Here is a 17,356-nt window from a genome sequence, read left to right as displayed (position 1 = left end):
GTTTGAACATATAAAGCAGGTAGGATATTTTGGACACATATGGCTGGTCTAAATGCTAAAGGGTTAAAGAAGGTTTTGAAGGAAGTATTTAATGAAGAATTGTTGTTGTTGTTGTTGTTATCATTTAACCCCCAAGTCAACCCTGATTAAACACACTTACATACAAAACCATTTCAACTGTGACCATTTCATTTTTTTTTCCAAACATAGTGTATTTAATGTGTTCCTCATGTTATAAGATAGTAGGGATGGATTCTAGGGAGATCTGGTTACTGTTTTCAGCACATTGAACAACCACTGAGAAGCTTCTCTTATTTAACGCAGAGTATGGAATGTTGTGAGATCATCATTGCTGTCTTTTAACCCATACTTACATGGGTCAGATTATAGTACATTGAGGCAGATTTTTTATGGCCAGATGCCCTTCCTGAGGCCAATCCCTATCTGTTTCCAAGCAAGATAATAATCTCTCAGCCAACAAACAGTATGGATATGATTATGCGGAGAACTGGAAACAAATGACATCATTTGAATGAGCTTTTTGTGTACAAAGATTGCCCAACATTAGTGTTTCTTTGTCTTGATATCACTTGGTTGGTGTCAATGAGCACCAGTGTCATACAAACAGCATTCATCATTTCCAGTCTTCTATGGAAGTACGTCAGGCCATGTAGAACTGTTACCTTCTTGGAAACAGGTAAGGATGTGCAGTAAGAAGGGCATCCTGCTGTAGAAAATCTGTCTCAATGAATTCCACTCAACCCATGTGAGTATGGAATAGGGGTGTAAAAAAATGATGGTTATGATGAATATATATACATCAGGTCATCCCGTAAGTAATGTCCACACTTCTATATTTTCAGTTTGTAAACGCTTTGGCAGTATTTTAGAATGTTTAAATGGCATCAAATAATATTTATATGTATTTGGATATATTTAAACTAATTAAATTTCATTTTGCAAGATAATCTAATTGAAATTTCACTAATTATAGTTCTTCAAACAAGGACATGTCTAAGGAGCATTTGAGGCACATAAAGCTTTATGAATTTAAAAAAAGGAACTCTGCAGCTGAAGTGACTCAAAATATTCCCTCAACTTATGGAGAAGGGTGCCTGAATGAAAGAACTTGCAGAAGATGGTTTGTAAAATTCAGAAGTGGAAATTTCAGCCTTGAAGATGAGGCCTGAACAAGATGTCCAATTGAGTTTGATGATAGCTCCTTTTGGCAGAACTTGAAAAAGATCATGCAGTTTCAGTTGAAGAATTGGCAAACAAGCTTTGTTCAAGCCATACAACCGTTCACCACCATCTTCAACAGCTTGGATAGGTCCCAAAATTCAGAAAATGGGTGCCTCATGATTTGTTTGAAGCCAACTGCAAATACCGAATGGGCATCTGCTTTTCTCTTCATTCTCATGAACTCATCTCACCCTTTTTGGACAGACTGGTGACCGATGATGAAAAATGGGTCTTTTGTCAAAATGTTAAGTGTTGTAGACATTGGCTAGTTGAAAGGGAAAAGACCCAACCACAACTGAAAAGGGAACTCCAGGTGAAGAAGGTTCTTCTCTCTGTTTGGTGGGATTGCAAAGGAATCATCCACTTTGAATTGCTACCAACTAATGCAACAATCAATGCTCAAATCTACTGTCAGCATTTAGTGTGTTTGAAAGCTACTTTGAAGAAAAAAAGGTTTGTCTTAGTGAACTGGAAGTGGGTGGTGTTTCATCAGGACAATACAAGACTGCACACTGCTAAGATCACATCACAGATGATCAAGAAACTTGGCTGGGAGAAAATTACTCATTCACCTTATTCCCCAGACCTTGCTCCTTCAGATTACCATTTGTTCCACAGTGTACAGAATCATTTGGATGGATTAACTCTTGAAACAACCAAGGAAATCAAAACTGACCTTTCAGAGTTCTTCTCTTCGAAACTGAAAGAGTTTTTCACTAATGGGATTAAAATGCTTATAAGTAGATGGAAAGATGTCATAGATAATCATGGAAACTATATTGATGATTAAGTTTCATTAAAACATAAAATTTTATCAATTGTTTTCCTTATTTAATATAGACATTACTTGTGGAATGACCTGATATATGTGTGTTACGCAAACATGAAAATAAAACTTACATTTCATTTTAACAGATATATTTACCAAAATTCCATAAAAATATCTTGAAATACTAAAAAATATAAAATGGCAACAATTTACCCATTGCACCCTGTATGTGTGTGTGTGTGTGTGTGTGTATATATATATCATCATCATTATCATCAACATTTAATGTCCATTTTCCATGTTGGCATGGGTTGGATGGCTTGAGAAGAACTGGCAAGGCCAGGAGCTGTACCAAGTTCTATAATCTGTTTTAGCCTGGTTTCTATGGCTGGATGCTCTTCCTAATGCCAACATTAGCATTATTTCAGTTTCCATCTACTGAATCTACTCACAAGACTAGTTGACCCAGGGCTACAGTAAAAGACACTTGCCCAAGGTGCCATGCAATGGGACTGGACTGGAAACTACATGGTTAGGAAGCAAATTTCTAAACCATACAGCCATCCCTGAGATACTGTAGAAATTAATAAGAGGAAAATGGGTAAGAATGTACATAATAGGCTAGTTCAAAGGAGTATCTTGATGGCGAATGGTTAATGTATGGGGCTATCACAAACCCCAATGATACCCAAGATTGTGCATACTGGATTGTACAGAGATCAATTCCCTGTTAAACCAAACTTTACTGTTCATTCACATTGACACCATGATGATGGAGGTGTAATGATGGTCGTAGATATGTCATGCTTATGGTAATAGTATTGTGGTGGTCATAGTTTCAGTAGATAATGAATGCTGCCATCCCAAGACTACAGTCATAGGTCCACAGCAATGTATATTTCACAAGAGAAGTAACCTCATGATGCCTATCCTCTCTCCAGATAAAGGTTGGCCATTGATTTCTCAGCAAAAACACTCTTCAAATCCTGCTGGATGCCCACACACCCATTCCACTTAATGAACTGAGTTAGGTGTCTGCTGGGATGCATGGTACCACAACCATGTGGAATTTGATATGAGCAGTGGTGACTGTTGCGGTATTTATTGGTGCTAGTAGAAATAATAGTAGTAGTAGTTTTAGTGATGGTAATGGAAGCATTGGTGGTGATTTTGACTGTGGTAGCAGTGGTCATTATTATAGTAGTGGTAATGATTGTGTTGGTGATGGTATTAGTGGTGGTTTTGGTGACAGTAACAGAACTGGTGCTAATAGTAGTAGAGAAACTAATGATGATGGTGGCAGTAGTAAAGGTACTAATGGCAACGGTGATGGTGGTAGTAGTAATAGTGGTGTCTGATTGTGATGGTGTTATTCTGGTGGTGGTGTGGTGGTTTTGGTGAAAGTAGTAGAGAAACTGGTGGTTGTGGTGGTAGTGGTATTGATGGTGATGGAGGCAGAGAAGGTGGTAGTAGTAATTTTGGTGAAGGTAGAGGTAGCTTCGTTGTTACTATAGTGATTTTTATGACAACTGCATGGCTTTGTTGTTGTATTGCTTAGCTCCAGGTGAGCCCAAATCAAGTAGACCTATGATCAAAAGCATTCCATCTGCAATTATTTTATCTTTATTTTTCCAGGCACAGTGTATAGAGGACTACACCATCCAATGTATCCCAACTCTTTGTAAGACTGGCCAGAATGTGGTTTGATGGCGATTTCGCTATAGTTTCCGGTAGGTCGACTAACCACGTAGAGGCCCCATCGTTGATTCATGACTTTATTGACTTTTATGGTGGTGGTGATGGTGGTGGCGGCGGCTGTAGTAATGAGGCTAGTGTTTTGATGAGAGGAATGGAAGATCTGACGAGAACTATATCTTTATCATGTAAATTACTCTTTCAAATGTATGGCTAATCCATTCACATTGTTTCGAATCAATCATGCATTATTTTGCACTTTTGAGATTTCGATGATGTGACCGTTTTGTTTTTAGAATGATATTGTAGAGTAGGTATGAGAGGTCAGAGCTGGTCAGTTTGCACATAAAACAGGTAGAATATTTGGGCCAGGTATGAACGGTTTATATACTAAAGGGTTAATAACAAATCAGACCTCAACCAATAGGCCCATGATCCAAGTCGTTTCTATCGTGACTATCCTGACATTATTGTTTCTAGTAAATTGAATCATTATGTAGAGTCTGTCGGTGGCTTGAATTGTTAAGCTGCTACAGTTGTTGTTTAGTCCCAGGTCAGCTCTGTTCTAAAAAAAAAAGCTTGATCAAAAGATATTCCAGCAGTGACCATTCCATCATTCGTGTTTTTCACATGTAACGTATCTAGAATCACATTATCCAATGCGTCCCCTTTTATGACACGAAGGGTGTAATTGGAAAAGAGAGATTTGGCTTCTACTTCTAGCAGGTGGAGCGACCAAGCAGAAGTTTCGTCGTTGACTCGTACTAGTAGAGTTCGCTGCGGTTAATGTTTAACGTCATTCATACATTCTCCATAATTAAATTGACTGTATTTTCGCGACAATCTAAAAACTCGTTAATTTTCTCGAATAATTTTCAGAAACACACACACGTGTGCATATATGTGTATGCGTGCACAAACAAATGCTGCACCTAATATTCTTAATGTTTTTTTTACCAGATACTTACTAAGAAGCTTATCAATGTTCAACTTTGACCTGACCCATTGTGGGCGGAGCTAGGTCACTGATGACGCACACTCAGTTGACCTTCTCTTCCGTCTGTCTCGCTACTCAACCTTCTCTCTCTCTGTGTCTCTCCCCTCTAGTTTCTTCATATATCTTTTCACACTTCATTCCCTCTCTATCTTATCTGTTCACCTGTTTTTATTTATATATCCACCGTTGCATTGATAGATTATATATTCATCGAATCTTTCTCCCAATCACATACAGACACTCTCTTCTATCAATTGGGCCATTAATTAATCTATCGGTCTGTCTTCCTGAACCTATGCCATATAACCACACCACCACCATATGATTGCTTATTAGTCTTTCTTTCTTAGCCTCTGTCTGTCTCTTTCTCTTACAAAAACACATATATATATTGCCATCCTGTGTTGAGTAGGTTAACTGTAATGAGATCTCGTATTGATCAATGAAAGCGAACTTTACATTAAGTGCAATATTCTGCTCTTTCCCCATTTTCTGTATATTACTTTTTGTGGCTTTTGTTTTTCTTTCTTTCTTACTTCCTCAGCTTTTCATTCTCTCTCTCTTTCTATCACTTTATCCTTTAATTTCTCTTTCTTCGAAAATTTTGTCTCTTGCTTTTCTTTCTCTCTTCATCTTATTTCTCTTTCGTCAAGTTTGATCTGGCTTGTTATTAATAGGCAAGAGGCGGTGGTACGTTCCCACCCGTGTATAACTAAAATTGCGATGGAATGTTAAGTTACCGGAAGCCCGAGTATTGTGCTCGGCGCAAGTTCAATTCTCAACCGAACCACTTCTCTTCTTTTATTTTGTTTACCTGCGATTTCCGGTCATGAACGATAAAACTCTCCTCATTGAGTGCGGGGGTTTCCGCCAGGTTCACTTGACTTTGATACACTACGTGAAAACTAGTCCATTAAGGGTCAGTTAACATCAGTCCCTTAAAGATTCCAGGACAGTGTCGTCTCTCTCTATCTCCCTCGCCCTCTCTCCCCCTCCTCTCTCTCCCCCTCCTCTCTCTCCCCTCCTCTCTCTCAGTATACATATTAAAAAAACACAACAGTTCTCGTGTGTGCGCGCACATCCAAATATATTTCGTATGAGTCAACGAGGAAGCCTCTGAGTTCTGAGGAACCAGCCTTTTCAACGCAGGACCATATTCTGAATGGTGTACGAATTTCTCTGACAGACGTACACGTAGTACGGCCCCAATGGCTAAATTCTCCCCAAAAGTTTCAAATCTCAAGTTAATTCCATTCGAAGCCATTCCGTCTCTTCGACATCGAACTTTTATTGAAATAGCAACCACAAAAAGCTTCTGTAATCTTTCGACCATCTAGAAATAACAGCCAAATCTCTTTTATATCACAACGTACTGTTTAAAAAAAAAAGGGAAGGATACATTAGTCGGCGGACTTTAGGAATAGCTATCACTCGAATCCCATATCCCTAGAGAAAGAAAAGGGGTAGTTTTTGAGGAGTTTTTTTTTTCTCAGTGTCATTGTTTTTTTTTTGTTTTTTTAGGTACTATATTTTATTACATATATAACACGTATGTTATATATAAAGCAAAACTGCATTAAATACAAAACCAAGGAAAAGACAAACATGAGTGAAGAAAGAAAAGATATCAATTCAACACAAAGTGCCTCAGTTGGTCGCACACCACAAGGTTCAACGGAACCTACTGAACATATTCGTGGCATTAACACGGGCGATGGCGAAGCTGGTGAGGTTGGAACAGACAAGCACCCTCACGGGTATCACCTCACATTTCGGTAAGGCGAGCCGTAAACGATGACTGCTGTTTGTGACCCAGCTCCTCCAAACGTCTCAAACCCCACAGGCTTGAAGAAGTGAGTCACTAACAAGTCCCAATACTTAGGGATGTTTTTCCATTTACTACAGCATCTTTATGTTGCAATTGGTATTGCGATCCTAAAAATTTTAATTTTTGAAATGTTATCCCCCATTTCCGTACCTTTTTCTCTTCCTCATGAAGTTGGGATAACTATTCCAAACCTTCGCCCATTGTATAATGTAGTCCTGGATACTTTTTACCTTATACTATGATCTCTGCTGGGATACCTTTTATCATTAGCCTGTTCTGTATGACTGACTTGGGGTTGAACGATACTTATTCTATATTTGAATTAAATATTAATGAATTTCGTATTGGTTTCAATGAAGGATATGGAAAGACTTTTGCTGCAGTAACTGAGTAATTTTTATAGACGGTCTGTATGAAAACACTAAATGAGGCTATGAATGATATTGAACTGTAGGTCACATGTTTCTGCATCATTACACCTCGTCAGCTATGGATACCAAATTCATCACTCATAGCCCTCTAAAAACTGCCATTCTTATATGTAAGCAGCAAAAAATAAATATGCATATGTGTGCAAAGCTTTTGTTGAGCTGGAATTAATTATGAATGAGAGATTTAGTATCTGTAGCTGATGAAGTATAACAATATAGAAATGTACCCTACTGCCTGATAACATCATTCATAGGCCAACTTAGTACATTTTCTCATTTTCTGAACAGTTACTGCAGTGATGATCTTTGTGTTTGACTGTACATGAAAGTGTTAGCTATATATATATATATATATATACACAACTAGGTCAGTGAGCTATTTTCTGCAGAACATTAGGCTGGAACCCAAACAACTGAAAAAAGCTACCAAGGAGAAAGGTATGGCAGCAGAAACCAGCTAAAGGTGGCTCTGGTTAACAAGATCAGAGATAGAAACCTTCCACAGGTACAGACTAACTCAGTCCATGCTGTCCCACTCAGGTTAAGCATATAGCCTAAGAGGTGAAATGCTTGTGACCCTGAGATACATTCTGACAATGCAGAAGGGTTTCTGACATTGCATCTGATTCAGAAGAGCTTGCAATACCTCTAAGTAACCCTTGCAGTTTTCTATGTGGAGAAAAGCATCTTTAATGCTTATTTCACCTCTGTGTGTATACATATGTATATATGTATTATCCAAGAACGTGTTTGAAACGATAATCGAAAGCGCTTACACACACTAGAAAGACACTCCTTCCACAAAGATTACCGATAAAGAATTTATAATTTCTTCCACAAAGTTCTGATAAAGAATTTATAACTTTTTTTTTTTAAATTCTTTTTTATACTTAGTAAAACTGTATCAAGTAATTTTCACAAAGACTTTTATATGTATCATCATCATTATTTAACGTCCATTGTCCATGCTGGCATAGGTTGGACAGTTTGACCAGGGCTGGTAAGCTGAGGGGCTGCGCCAGATTCCAGTCTGATTTGGCATGGTTTCTACAGCTGGATGCCCTTCCTAATACCAACCACTCTGAGAGTGTAATAGATGCTTTTACATGCCACCAGCATGGGTGCCAATTGCATGACACCAGTATGTGCCATGACAATGTTTTCACTCTGCTTGATGAATCTTCCTCTTCAAGCACAGCATATTGCCAAAGGTCTTGATCGTTTGTCATTGCCTCTGTGAGGCCCAGTGCTTGAAAGGTGCTTTTTACATGCCACTAGCATGGGTGCTGGTCCGTGACACCTGCATCGGCCACAGATATATATATATATATATTGTGTGTGTGTATAGTCAAATCAAATAAATGAACATTAAAATTAACAAAAACAAGCTCTTCATTGGAAAAGAAAATGGAAAAGTCAAAGAAGGAAAAAAATCACCAACATATATATATGTTGTATAATTTGACTGCACATAATCAACGTATGTTTTTTTTTTGATCGCCAGTTTGCTCTGGTATAGTGCTTGGGGGCCAACTCCCTTATAACGCTGGGTGTTAAAACATCTGAAAGTCGTAGACAAGCAAGACGACATGCCTTCAACTGAATTCAGGTGGATGGATACCAATATTTTGCCATTTATGTGGCTTATGAACATCATATCATGTACCTGAATCGAACAGAGACAAATTGAATCAACAGATTGTGACTATATATAAATAGTGTATGAACTATTTGTTTGTATGCTACAGCAATGCACACATAAGAGAGGTGAGTTGTCTCACTTTTCTATAACTTTCAAGTGTTTTAACAGTCAGTGTTATGAGGGAATCATCCCTTAAGTGCTTTATTGCAGCGAACTGGTAAACAAACAGAACACCATACATTGAGTATGTGTGGTTGATAATGTTTACTAGTGCTGCTGCTTTTAATTTGTTATCGAATTTAATCTTCCATGTGCATCGCCATGGCATACCAGCAAATAGCTCTGACATTAATTATATATAGTCATAGACTGACAATTTGATTCAGTTACGTGATGTTGATAAGCCACAAAAATGGTGATATATCAGTATCCATTATTCCTGAATGGGATTGGAGATGAGTTTTCCCACCTGTCTATGATTGTCAGGTGTTTTAACAACCACTATTTTGAGGGAGTCGTTCCCCGAAATACTATACCACAGCAAACCGGCAAACAAATAAAATACATACGTTGAATATGTATGGTTGGTAATATATGTATATATTTGTGTGTGTGTGTGAAGGCACATGGATAACACATATATATATGTGAACACACATATATATATGTGTGTGTTATCAATGTGTTATATATGTGTTATCATTGGATAACACATATATATGTGTGAAGGCGCATGGCTCAGTGGTTAGAGCATCGAGCTTACGATCGTGAGGTTGTGAGTTCGAATCCTGGACTGGGCTGCATGTTGTGTTCTTGAGCAAGACACTTTATTTCACGTTGCTCCAGTTCACTCAGCTGTAGAAATGAGTTGCGACTTCACAGGTGCCAAGCTGTATCGGCCTTTGAGTTTTCTTCTCAAGCACGACATAATGCCAAAGGTCTTGGTCATTGCCTCCGTGAGACCCAACACTTGAATGGAAGTCAGCTGCTTTGCCTCTGTGAGGCCCAACACTCGAAAGGAACTCAGCCATTTTGCTTCCATGAGGCCCAATGCTTGAGAGGAACTCAGCTACTTTGCCTCCGTGAGGTCCAACACTCCTGTGAGGCCCTATATATATATATATATATATATATATATATATATATCTTCCATCATCATTTTACATAGCTTTTCATATTGGCATGAGTTCATCAAGATCTAACAGATCAAAGGAACCTAATCTGTTGTATTCATATTGCTCATTAGTGACACTAAATTAAGAATTAATTTTTAAATAATTTGTCATTAATCTACAATTGGGAGATTAAATGTCTAAATATCTGAGATAAATCAATGTTAATATGATTGTAATTTTGCAAACTGTTAACTTCATCACTGAATGTATCTACAATATTTATGAGAGAATGCATGGCCAAGTGGTTAGGCAACATGGTTCTTGACTATAAGGCAACAAGTTCAGTTCCTAGTCTTGGGTCACTTTCCTTTGCATTGCTCCAGTCCTCTCAGCTGGCAAAAATAAATATTAAGATTGCTTGAGTACTTGGTCAGTATACTGTTAGCCTACCAAAGTTAACCCTTTTGATACCAACTTACCTGAGACAGCTCCTAATTTAATGATATTAACTTCCTGTTTGAAAGTGATTTAAATGAAAATTTCATATTAATTTATGTTCCAAACAATAAGAACGTCACCTTAATAAAGACAAAGTTGTTTTAGTAAATTCTTTATTATTTCCAAAATTAATTAAAATAAGTGCAGGCATGATTGCATGGTAAGAAGTTTGCTTCCCAACCATGTTGTTTCAGATTCAGTACTGTTGCATGGCACTTTGGACAAGTGTCTTCTAATATAGCTCTAGGCTAACCAAAACCTTGTGAGTGAATTTAGTAGATGGAAACTGAAAGAAGCCTTCCATATGTGTGTGTTACTGTCTCTTTGCCTTAACATCATGAGTGGTTGTGTGGTAAGTAGCTTGCTTATCAACCACATGGTTCTGAGTTCAGTCCCACTGTGTGGCACCTTGGGCAAGTGTCTTCTATTATAGCCTCGGGCCAACCAAAGCCTTGTGAGTGGATTTGGTAGATGGAAACTGAAAGAAGCCCATCATATATATGTATATATATATATGTGTGTCTGTGTTTGTCCCCTTAACATCACTTGACAACCGATGCTAGTGTGTTTACGTCCCCGTAACTCAGCAGTTCGGCAAAAGAGACCGCTAGAATAAGTACTAGGCTTACAAAAAATAAGACCTGGGGTCGATTTGCTCGACTAAAGGTGGTGCTCCAGCATGGCCGCAGTCAAATGACTGAAACAAGTAAAAGAGTAAGTGTCAGTATCATGCAAGTGATATCCTTCATTTCCAATCTTTCATGAAAACATGTCTGGTCATGAGGAAATATTTACCTAACACTGAAGTGTAGGAGTGGATTGGCAACAAGAAGGGCATCCAGCTGTAGAAAATCCAGCTCAACAAAATTCCACCCAATCCATGCAAGCATGGAAATGTGGAGGTGAAACTGATGAAGACGATGATAATGACAACAACAATGATGGTGATGATGATGATGAATTGAAAATATGGCAACAGAATGGTTAACAATTCAGTATTGTAACCGAAATCCTTCTGACATGAATATAGATACAATCAACAGTGAACTGATATATCCTATCTTTACCCCATTTGATGTTAGGAAGGGCATCCAACCATAAAAACCATGTCAAAACAGACCCCACTGGGGCTGGTGCCACATAAAAAGCACCCAGTCCACTCTCTAAAGTGGTTGGCATCAGGAAGAGCATCCATCTGTAAAAAACTATGCCAAAAAAAAGATGATGGAGCTTGGTGCAGTCCTCTTGGTTGCCAACTCCTGTCAAACTGCCCAACCTGTGACAGCATGGAAGATGGACGTTAAATGATGATGATGATGACGACAACGTTTATATTAACACTATATTTCAGTTAATCATCATCAGGTGTCTTATTTTTGTATAGTGTACATTGTACGAGACCAGCTTCAAACAAGGAACCTTTATTTCTAAACTAAGAGTAACAATGACCTGATCTGCTTGGCAATCGATGCACAATAGATAACATAAAGGAAGGATGGATGAATGAATGCATCAATGGCTTTGTAGGGAAGACAAGAATATTCTTATACTTAGTTTAGAAAAAAATAAATGTGCCTAGTTCAAATCCAGGCTGTACACATCTGATGCCAATCTAATATTGAATCTAAATATAACATCCATGTTGATACTCTAATTTGCAATTTTTTAGTTTTTGCATTTCTAAATCCCAGCAGGGAAATATTGACATAAAACGATGATGATCATCATCATTATCATCTGATGGTGGTGGTGCTACTGCTGCTGCTGGTGGTAATGAATATGATGAGGATGAAAGCAGTAATAACAGTGACAATGATGATAACAACAGCAGAGGTGGTGGTACTGCTGGTACTGGTACTGGTGATGGTGATGGTGGTGGTACCAACAATGTTGGCAATGATAATAACAATGGTGATGATGATGACAACAGCAGAGGTGGTGGGGAAGTGACAATGATGAACACGATCATGACCATGGTGGTGGTGGTGGTGGCCATGATGATGATGGCAATGTTGACAATGACAACAATGACAATGAAGATGATGTCAAATCAAGTGTTTTATTCATTTACTGACAAAAATTTCCCCCCAGCTAAACTAAAGAGTAAACAAACAAACAACACAAGAAAAATTATGAAACAACTATACAATAGGAAAATGAGGAGAAAAGTTTTGAGGGAGAAGGAGAAAGGGTTAAAAATATTGTTTGTTCGCTTGATTTTGAGAATTATAACATCTTCAGTCTATGTTTACACAATGATGTGTGGGTGAATGGACGGATGGATGGATGGACGGATGGATGGATGGAAAGGAGTATGGATGAATAGGTGTGTGGATGAACAGATGGATGGATCAATTGATCGATTGAAGGATCACTGGATCAATGTCAGGATGGATGAGTGGGCGGGTGGACTGATACATAAATAGGTGGGTGGATGAAAATGGCTGGCTGGCTGGATGGATGGATATACAGGTGGGTGGATGAAAATGGCTGGATGGCTGGACAGATGGTTGAATGGATGGATGGTGGAATGTATGGATGACATCATGGATGGATGAATGGGTGAATGGATGGTTGAATTGATAAGTGAATGGTTACATGGATGGATGGATACGTGGGTGGATGGAAAATAGATAGATGTGTAGAAAGATGGATGGATATATGGGTGAGTGGGAAAGTGGATGGATGACTTGATGGATAGATAGGAGAATGAATAGATGGATGGATGGATAGATAGATGAACAGGTGGATGCAAGGCTGTATAGATGAGTAAATAAATAATTGGACAGATATGTGGACAGGTGAATGCATGGATGGATAAGATAGATGGACTAATGGATAGATGGAAGAGGAAAGGGATACATACATTAACATATTAGATGGCTAAAAGATGGATGATTAGATGGATAGATAGATACATACATACATACATACATACGTAAATAGACAGAATAGTTGATGGATACTGATTGTAAAGAGAAATGAATACTTCTAAATGCTTCATTCAAGACATCAGTTGTGAAATTGCGCATGTTGCAGGTAACAGCATGTGTGTATGTATATCTGTGTGTGTGTGTGTGTATTGCTTCTGACCAGCTGGGGAGTTTCAAGTGAACAACTGTAGAACCACAGTAGGGAGAGAGAGAGAGACAACAAATGTTTATGTCTTCATCATTCTCTCTACAGTCTCTTGTCTGAGCCATACATTCATCATCACCATGAACTTCCAGAAAATCGGTCAAGTGCAACTGAACAATGGTTTAACTGTATATGTATATGTACATAAATATATGCAAGCATACACACACACATGTATATACACACATATATATTCATGTATGATTGTCTATGTATGTGTTTGTCTATGTAGCTCACTTTATCACAATTTCTTATTCGCTCTCTCTCTCTCTCTTAGACATATATATATATATATATATATATATATATATATATATATATATATATACATATAGATAGATATATATATATATATATATATATATACCTGCGGAACAAACTCTCTCTTCCCTCCTAATTCACTTCTTTGTCTTTCATTTTCTTCCTCTTCTTCCTGACTATATGCATATATTTTTCTCCTATCTTTTATATTTTTCTTGTTCTAGTCAGTGAACTGCAGCCATGTTGAGACACAGCCTTGAAGGGTTTTGTTGAATGATCAACCCCAGTACTTTATTTAAAGTCTGGTATTTATTCTCTCAGTCTCCTTTGCTAAACCACTAAGTTATGGAGGGATAAACATACCAACACCCACTGTCAAGGGAATAGTAGGAGACAAACTCAAACGTAAAGATGCAGATGCTTACACATATATACACAAGGGAGAAAGAAAACTCAACTTCAGTATTTGAATAGCACTTAGTTTATTGATCTTGAAAGAATGAAAGGTAAAGTTGATCTCATCTGGATTTGAGCTCAAAATGTAGAGAGCTGGAAGGAACACTGTGAAGCATTGAATCCAATGCCTTAATGACTTCACCAACTCACCACTTTCATATATAAATATACAAAAGAATGATTGAGAAAAAATAGCCAAGGATGACTACTTCACGAAAACTAGAGTATAAATTGGGTGTCAGTATATTTGATGTCATTGTCATTGTCATCATCATTATGTCCATCTTCCATGCTGGCATGAGTTGGACTGTTTGACAGGAGCTGGCAAGCCAGAGGGCTTCAGCCAGTTGTAAGAAAGAAATTTCAGTGAAATGAAATTACATTTTTACTAATGAGAACAATCGTTATGTAAATGACTAATTCTCACTAAAAATGGCAGCAGAAACAACCCTTAGATTTTAATTAATAAATATTAATCAATTATGGAATAGAATGTAGTGGGGAGTGAGTCTGAATTTTAGTCATGCAATGACAACTCTAGATAAGTTTCTGCATTTTGAACCTCATCAGTAAGGCATAGTGAAATCATTACAGCACTATATATTTGCAAAGATTGGAAGATAGATGTGTTTTACAGACAAGCATAGAAAAAGACTCCTCCTGAGATTCAGAACCCTTGATTCATATTGCAGAAGATACAGAAGATAGTAGCATTGGTGGTTCACATTTCCCAGTATCACTACCGTTACTATAAAAGGAGATAGAACCAGTGACAAGGAAAACCCAAGATGATTTGTACCTTCCTTTAGCTGTAGAAGGCTGCTAGAGACCCACTCTAATGGAACTTACTTTAACTCATTTGTTACCATATTTTTATTGAAATACACTGGTCTTGTTGTAATTAATTTCAAATATAAGAAAAATTTAGTAAAATGATTTGGTCATTATTAAATTCGTGATTGGAACATAAATTTACATGAAATTTTGATAGAAGATTTAATTTAGATAACTTTAAAACAAGTCACTTGTATCGTAGAACCAGGATTCTCACACAGGTTGGCATCAAGGGTTAAATTTGGCTGATATTGTAAAAGGCAGCACAACAGTTATTGGTAAATATCAAAGCATATTCCTCCTAGAGTAGCCTTACATACTATACCTCTGGAGCCAGTTACTGTACCAAGGTCCCTTACAAAATAAGCTAGGGTCACAAAGCACTTAGTTACTGAGTGTAACTACAGCAAAGCTTGGCAGGAGTCTTGGTGTAGGAAAGGCTGTGCATGCAAGGAGAAAAGACATGTACTAGCCTGCTTACCACCTCACACATAGGCTTGCTTGCAAGTAAGTGTTTTGAGTATTCTGTGGAATACTCAACAATAATTCGATGAGTTGGAAGTTCTGATAGTAGTTGATTAAACAACTGAGCGCGCGTTACCTTAATAGTATATCAGAATAAAACAAAACACATAATACGTGTGTGTAAATGCAAAATACACACACACATGTATATATGTTTGAGTGAGTGTCTGTTCTGTGTTGACATAATCCTTCAGATGAGCAAACTCATCTCGCTTCGATACTGTTCATACAACACTGACATTAAGCAGCTTTCTCTTACCATTGATACTTCAAGTTATCTCCCTTCCCTTCATTCTCCTCATCTCTCTCTCTTTCTCTCTTCGTTGTTATCTTTCATTCTTCTGTCATTCTCCCTCCTTGTCTCTTTAAATATAATTGCTGTCACTCTTCCCTACCGTCTTATCTCTTTACTATATTCTCACTTTCTTTTTCTCTCCTTCCTTATCTGCTTATCCTATTGTTCTCTCATTCGTTCTGTCTCTCCACCTTTTTGTTTCTTTATTTTTCACTGCACTCTCTCTCTTTTTACTCCTTACTTTTCTCCCTCTCTTCTTTATGTCAGCTCTTCCTGATCTCCTTATCCCTTTCCTTCCTTGTTTCCTATTCTCTTTACTGTGCCACCTCTCTCTTCCTCTCCATCTATCTATTTATCTATCTATCTTTTTGCCTTCTCTCTCAAAATCTCTATTTTCCAGATTCTTTTTTCCCTTTTTCTCTTTGTATTTTCTTCTAACTCTTTCTTTAAAATATTTAGTACTATCACATCACTGAAGACTAGGTCTTTGAATTCTCCTGTGCCTCATTCCTGGAGAAATCATTTTTTAAAAATAACTTACCCCTTTTCTATTCTGCCACCTCACTGTATAACCTCATTTTATCTGGAACTTTTTTCAAACAGAAATGTTTTTTACATAGTCTTTGCGGAGGTCCATTTGGGTAGGTGGTGTCACCACAGTTGCTAGTGATGTTCTCTAATTTATTTATTTTTTTTAGGTAATGTTACAAAAACTTTCCTTGTTCCCTGAAGTTAAGAGCAGAGGAGGGCAGTGTCCATTTCTTTTGCAGGCCCTTCCAGACTGGTAAAATTAAGGTTGATTCCTATCTGTAACTGTTAAGAGCAGAGGGAGTTGTGCCTTTGACTGCTAACCAAAATGGACATCTACAAGGTAATGGCTACAGAGAAAAAAAAAAACTAAAAAAAAAAAAACTAGAATCGAGCAAGGAGGGGTCTTGAAGCCTGTTCCAAATACTTCCAAATGTTACTGAAGATACCTAAGTACCATGAAAATGATACTGCAAGTGAGAAATGTCAATCTCCACAATCATCATTATTGAAAATGTGACTTCTAACTTTCTCTTTTCATACTAAAAATGAGAATGACATAATTCCCCTGAAATGTATATAATTAGAACAATGTGTATAATTACATCAATAGATTTTTATAATTACATCAGTGGATTTTTGGTGTTTTTTTTTTGTTTTTTTTGCTTGTTTTTTTTTTTTTTACTTCCTTGTAGCTCAAGAGGACAGTATTCAGGACCTTTTTTATGACCTCTGAGATTCGTAGGCGGCATTTATCTTTAGACCGGAAACTTGGCCTGAATGCTAGGAATAAAGTGAACTCTACTAAAGACACCCATGAGCCAGGTGATGATGTTAAAATAGGGATAGACTTTATCTATTCCTCATAATTAGAATAATCTACATCCTTGAATGGAAATGTACCGTATTTTAACGTGATTAAGGAACCCCCTAATTTTTGGATCTTAAAATTTGGAAAAAATGGTTTTGTAAGGGATTATAATACTATCCATGTATAAGAAACTCCAACATTTCTTAACCTAATTTTTGACAAAAAAGCATTCCATCATCATCATCATCATCATCGTTTAACGTCCGCTTTCCATGCTAGCATGGGTTGGAC

General features: G+C 37.4%; 1 protein-coding gene and 1 long non-coding RNA gene across 2 annotated transcripts; both read left to right on the top strand.

Annotated features, from left to right (window-relative positions):
- Positions 1-1,390: 1,390 nt before the first annotated feature.
- Positions 1,391-2,032, top strand: LOC106871472 (histone-lysine N-methyltransferase SETMAR-like). The gene has a single exon (XM_014917948.1). It carries the CDS (start codon positions 1,391-1,393, stop codon positions 2,030-2,032), a length of 642 nt encoding a protein of 213 aa, XP_014773434.1.
- Positions 2,033-5,294: 3,262 nt separating this feature from the next.
- On the top strand, positions 5,295-16,882 carry LOC128248160 (uncharacterized). The gene is made up of 2 exons (XR_008264450.2): positions 5,295-6,556; positions 16,425-16,882. It is a non-coding gene; the product is annotated as an uncharacterized LOC128248160 (long non-coding RNA).
- The last annotated feature ends 474 nt before the right edge of the window (positions 16,883-17,356 follow it).

The sequence above is a fragment of the Octopus bimaculoides genome, chromosome 6 (assembly GCF_046866305.1).
Source record: "Octopus bimaculoides isolate indiv1 chromosome 6, ASM4686630v1, whole genome shotgun sequence".
Taxonomy (NCBI): domain Eukaryota; kingdom Metazoa; phylum Mollusca; class Cephalopoda; order Octopoda; family Octopodidae; genus Octopus; species Octopus bimaculoides.
This window is presented reverse-complemented; position numbering and strand designations above follow the sequence as displayed.